This window comes from Sminthopsis crassicaudata, chromosome 6 (assembly GCF_048593235.1).
Source record: "Sminthopsis crassicaudata isolate SCR6 chromosome 6, ASM4859323v1, whole genome shotgun sequence".
Taxonomy (NCBI): Eukaryota; Metazoa; Chordata; class Mammalia; order Dasyuromorphia; family Dasyuridae; genus Sminthopsis; species Sminthopsis crassicaudata.
The window spans coordinates 30,045,600-30,051,599 of NC_133622.1; the positions used below are offsets into that span (position 1 = coordinate 30,045,600).

Genomic DNA, 6,000 nt, shown 5'->3' on the forward strand with positions numbered 1-6,000 from the left:
GAGAACCACCTGCACTCAGAGACAGGGTTGTGGGAATTGAATATAAATCAAAGTATTGCATTTTCACCTTTTGTTGGTGGTGATAGTTTGGTTGTTTGCTTGGTTTTCCCCCCCCTTTCTTGTGTTTTTCTGTTTGATCCAATTTTCCTTGTACAGCACAACAAATTTGGAAATAAACCTAGAAGAACTGTACATTTAACCTATAATGGATGGTTTACTGGCTCAGGGTGGTAGAAGGTGGCAGAGGGTGTGAGAAAAATTTGGAACACAGGTTTTGCACAAGTGAATGTTAAAAACTATCTTTGCATGTATTTGGAAAAATAAAATACTATTCTCCCCCCCCCTCAAAAAAAGTGCTGCATATGGAGGGAGGAGCCTTAGAAACTACCCTAAATCATTATGAGTTATAACATAATCAAGTCAATTTCCTCATTTATAAAATGGAAACAATAACTTAGCAAAAAGTTGTTGAGAGAAAAGCTCTTATTACAATTTAAGTCACTATAGAAATAAGTCCTCTATAGTCCAAAATATCTTACAGTTTATAATCTTTCTATGTTGATATGAATCTCTATCCTATTTTTTGTGTATCTACAAATTCTGGTTCTTTCCTTCTTTAAAATCTTTCTCATGAAAATTACAAAACACTTGCCACAAAAATAAAATCAGATTTAAATAATTGGAAAGACATTCAGTGCTCTTGGATAGGCCGAGCGAATATAATAAAGATGACAATACTCTCCAAACTAATCTATTTATTTAGTGCTATACCAATCAGACTCCCAAGAAACTATTTTAATGACCTAGAAAAAATAACAACAAAATTCATATGGAAGAATAAAAGGTCAAGAATTGCAAGGGAACTAATGAAAAAAAACTCAGAGGAAGGTGGTCTAAGTGTACCTGATCTAAAGCTATATTATATAGCAGCAGTCACCAAAACCATTTGGTATTGGCTACGAAATAGACCGGTAGATCAGTGGAACAGATTAGATACAAAGGACAAAAAAGGGTACATCTATAGCAATCTAATCTTTGACAAACCCAAAGATTCCAACATTAGGGATAAAAATTCATTATTCGGAAAAAAGTGTTGGGAAAACTGGAAATTAGTATGGCAGAAATTAGATATGGATCCACACTTAACACCATATACCAAGATAAGATCAAAATGGGTCCATGATTTAGGCATAAAGAGGGAGATAATAAATAGATTAGAGGAACAGAGGATAATCTACCTCTCAGACTTGTGGAGGAGGAAGGAATTTATGACCAGAGGAGAACTAGAGATCATTATTGATCACAAAATAGAAGATTTTGATTACATCAAACTAAAAAGTTTCTGTACAAATAATACTAATGCAAACAAGATTAGAAGGGAAGTAACAAATTGGGAAAATATTTTTAAAAACAAAGGTTCTGACAAAGGTCTCATTTCCAAAATATATAGAGAACTGACCATAATTTATAAGAAACCGAACCATTCTCCAATTGATAAATGGTCAAAGGATATGAACAGACAATTCTCAGAGGAAGAAATTGAAACTATATCCACTCACATGAAAGAGTGTTCCAAATCACTACTGATCAGAGAAATGCAAATTAAGACCACTCTGAGATACCACTACACACCTGTCAGATTGGCTAAGATGACAGGAACAAATAATGACAAATGTTGGAGGGGATGTGGGGAAATTGGGACACTAATACATTGCTGGTGGAGTTGTGAAAGAATCTAGCCATTCTGGAGAGCAATCTGGAATTATGCCCAAAAAGTTATCAAACTGTGCATACCCTTTGACCCAGCAGCGCTACTACTGGGATTATATCCCAAAGAAATACTAAAGAGCGGAAAGAGACATATATGTGCCAAAATGTTTGTGGCAGCTCTTTTTGTTGTAGCTAGAAACTGGAAGATGAATGGATGTCCATCAGTTGGAGAATGGTTGGGTAAATTGTGGTATATGAAGGTTATGGAATATTATTGCTCGGTAAGAAATGACCAGCAGGAGGAATATAGAGAGGCCTGGAGAGACTTAAATCAACTGATGCTGAGTGAAATGAGCAGAACCAGAAGATCACTGTACACTTCAACAACAATACTGTATGGGGATGTATTCTGATGGAAGTGGAAATCTTCAACATAAAGAAGATTCAACTCACTTCCAGTTGATCAATGATGGACAGAGGTAGCTGCACCCAGAGAAGAAACACTGGGAGGGGAATGAAAATTGTTAGCACTAATATCTGTCTGCCCAGGTTGCATGTACCTTCGGATTCTAATGTTTATTGTGCAACAAGAAAATGATATTCGCACACATGTATTGTACCTAGACTATATTGTAACACATGTAAAATATATGGTATTGCCTGTCGTCGGGGGGAGGGAATAGAGGGAGGGAGGGTAATTTGGAAAAATGAATACAAGGGATAATATTATAAAATATATATATATATATATTAAAAAAAAAAAAAAAAATCTTTCTCATGCCTCTCACACAATCTCCTTCCTGTGATTATAACCCTCAATGAAAGCTCACGTCATTTTATATGGAGGTTATTGCTATGATTCCCTTATTATGATTTCTGCCTACACTTTCTCTGAATCTTATGTCAACCACACGTCATTGACAAAATACCTCCAATAAAACTCTATTGGTGTTAGACTAAGAATTGTTCCAAAGCATTCTGTCTTGTGCCTTCAAAGCTCTATGTCTAAATGCCTAAGCACTGAACATTATCCAATGCCTTTCTTTTTCATTTCCTCTGGAAAGAGTGGATTCTCTTCACTTCTCAGAGCAAGCCATGCTCATTCCCACACCTGATCTTTCTGGAACTTGAATTACTTTTTCTCTTTAAAATTAGATTAATCAAATGTTCTACATCAGATTTTCTGATCATTTTTGGCTTACCATGATGGGTCAATTCTTCAAAATATTAATAAATAATTTATAAATTTAATTTATTAATTAATAATTTAATTAATTTATTAATTTATATTAATTTATAAATTTAAAAATTTATAAATAATCAATAACGATTACTGATATTTATACCTCCTTTGTGTTTATTTTTCCCCCCTAACTATTCTTGAACTTCCAATTAACTGCGTTGCAAGCACAAACCAGGTTTTAAATTTACTTTAAATCACCCATGGTAATAAAAACAACTTTCAACACTTGGAATAATATATAGATGGCCTGCCAATTATTATTTGTTTATACCATCTCTTCAACATGAAAGGATGTATAAAGCAAAATTTTTAATAAAAATACCTTAAGTAATTCAAGTCCTGCACGAATGGCTGTATCTGGACTCACACCCTCCTCTTCATCATCAGCAGTCCCCTCTATTGACTTGTTCATCAGCTTCACTAGTGCACTATCAAAGGAGAAACTTTAAGTTAGTTGCAATTACTCCAGAACACTGAAGATAAAGCCAAAGTTTTGGGCAGATTAAAAAAAAATTTTAAGAGCAATTCTTAAGAGCAAAAATTGATCTGTTTCATTTAAATTAGCTATATATTTCCCAAAAACCTTTTGCACAATCAAGTACTCAATAGCTTCTTAAAAGTACATTTCTAATTAAATTAAAAATTAGAAGAAATTTTATTTTATAATGAGTATTTAAGATAGTGATTAATTTTCTTTTATTTCCTTAATGAATCTGTCTTCTTTAGTTCTATATAGTGAAAGGCTCTAATTCTAGATTTCTTGACACTATTTAATCAACAAAAGGCAAATTAATCTTTATAGAAATGACACTGTAAACAAATTTGTCTTTTAAATTTAACTATATGGCATAGACAAATAATTTGGCAATTTGTAACTAAATAGTTTCTTACAAAACCAATCTATTATTTTTGATCAAAATTCAGCAATAGTTTTTTTTTTTTTTTTTTTTTTTTTTGAGGCTGGGGTTAAGTGACTTGCCCAGGGTCACACAGCATCTGATAAGTGTCTGAGACCAGATTTGAACTCGGGTCCTCCTGAATTCAGGGCTGGTGCTCTATCCACTGTGCCACCTAGCTGCCCCTCAGCAATAGGTTTTAATATTTTAGCTATATGCATTATGCAAGAAACCTGATGAATTCTTTGATGACAGACTTCTTTCTGGAAATGACTAAATTAAGACACTTTTAAGTGTCATATCTACTAAATGAAAGGAGCAGAACAAAAAGTCAGGTTTCTTGTCAGGAAGACCTGGATTCAAGTGCTGCTTCAACATCAACTTCTCACTGTTCCAGGTAAGCCTACAAAACAGAAGTTTTTACTGATATGTACTTGTGGCAGGAACTTCCATATGGTGATTTCCCCTTGAGCTTGGTATAATGAGGACCATCAATTTTTAAAATGAAGAATTTTAAAAACCATATCAGTTATTTCTTGATACTTCTTATTTAATGAGGACATCATTTCCTCTTTGCTTACTTAATTGGTTTTATTATCCATTTAAATTAAGTAAGCTTTATTGGTATCATACTTGCTGAATTATTAGACCAAGTCTCTTTTTAAAGAATATTATAATGCCATCAATATATTAAAAAGGTGTCATCACAACATGGCCTCTGAGATAGCCTCAAATTTTTTTCTCACTTGAAATCCTATTAACTACAACTGACTACTACGCTCATAGACAGAATTCAGAATTCTAGAACTTTTTCTTCAAGTGGCTGAATCAAAATCCTAGGATACTGTTTCTTTAGTGTCCTCGAGATCAATTTACTGGACAGTAGTTTGGAAAGGCAACCTTTATTGTCACTGAAAATCAGTAACTGCAAGGAAGAAATCAGAAACACCTGGGTAAGGTTATATTGCAAAGCACTTGGCTAAATGAGTAAGAAAGAATGGGGAAAGTGTGTAAGAAGTCTTCATTATTTCTCTTGGAAGTCCTCAAAATATGAGGAAGTGAGGCTCCTGAATGACAAGCCCGGAGTTTATCAAGGCTCAGAGATCATAGACAAGTCCTTTTGCCTTCTGAGTCTTGTGTTCAAAGTAGGGGTGATAACAATTATATAGTAACTTCAAATTCATACAGAGGTGTTCTGTAAACTTTCAAATGCCAAGACAATATAGGCAGTAGGAACTGATGTCCAGTGAATGATCTGCTTCTGCTCATCTCAAATGCTGGGAAGTACATTAAAGATTAGAGAAAATGTTCTGAAGTTATGCCAAAAAGAAAATACAAGAAAATACCTTATAAGATCTCTTCCAATTGAATACTTCAGAGTTATAATGACATCAGATTAAAAGGAAAAAATCTTTAAAAAATTTTTGACAGATGGAAAACTAAATGATTTGTCTCAAACTGGGAGCCCCTGGCTTAAAATTCAATTCAAAAGGAAAATTAAATAACACAGTTCAAAATCATTGAGAAGGGTTAGCTTAGCTACAGTCTAATTTGTAAAAATTTGTCTGGTGAAAATGAATCTCAACTAAAATCAGAATTATATCTAAAGAGAAATCTTTCTCAAGGGGTCCACAAATTCTGGATGGGCCCATAAAAAGAACTATTCTGTATTAAAGGTATGTTTATGTTACTGATTTTTTAAAGAAGGGAAACAGATCCTTTCTGTTTGTTTTTGCAAAAGAGCACATTATGTCCATAGCTGATCACTAACTCAACAGAACAGAAAGTTTATAGGCTAACAAATTATCTCCTAGTTTACCTGATGGCTTCTGAGTCAATATGCACAGGTGCAATTCTTTCCAAAAGAAATTTGACCATCTCAAGGAAAGGATTAGTTGGCTGCTTGGGGTTTGCAAGTTTCCTGGCTATTTCTCTCTGTTAAAAGAAAACAGTCATGTCACAAACATAGTCTAATGGGAACTTAGATCCATATTTTAAATACATCTATAATTCTAATTGGGCAATTACACTCTATAAGAGAATCCTTTACTAAATTTCTATTTTGACATGCATGTCATCATACCTAGAGACTACCCTAGTGATGGTCTTAAAAAAGGTTTACCTCTTATAATTACAATTAAAAGTCTAACA

General features: G+C 33.6%; 1 protein-coding gene across 4 annotated transcripts in view; it reads right to left on the reverse strand.

The window, feature by feature from the left end:
• Positions 1-6,000, reverse strand: part of PDS5A (PDS5 cohesin associated factor A) — a 128,561-nt gene that overhangs the window by 40,950 nt on the left and 81,611 nt on the right. For all 4 annotated transcript variants that reach the window (XM_074274573.1, XM_074274574.1, XM_074274575.1 and 1 more), the window contains 2 exons: positions 5,669-5,784; positions 3,276-3,381 (listed from right to left, as the gene is read on the reverse strand). In XM_074274573.1, the coding sequence (XP_074130674.1) occupies positions 3,276-3,381; positions 5,669-5,784 (222 nt within the window). The remainder of the gene's footprint in view (positions 1-3,275; positions 3,382-5,668; positions 5,785-6,000) is intronic.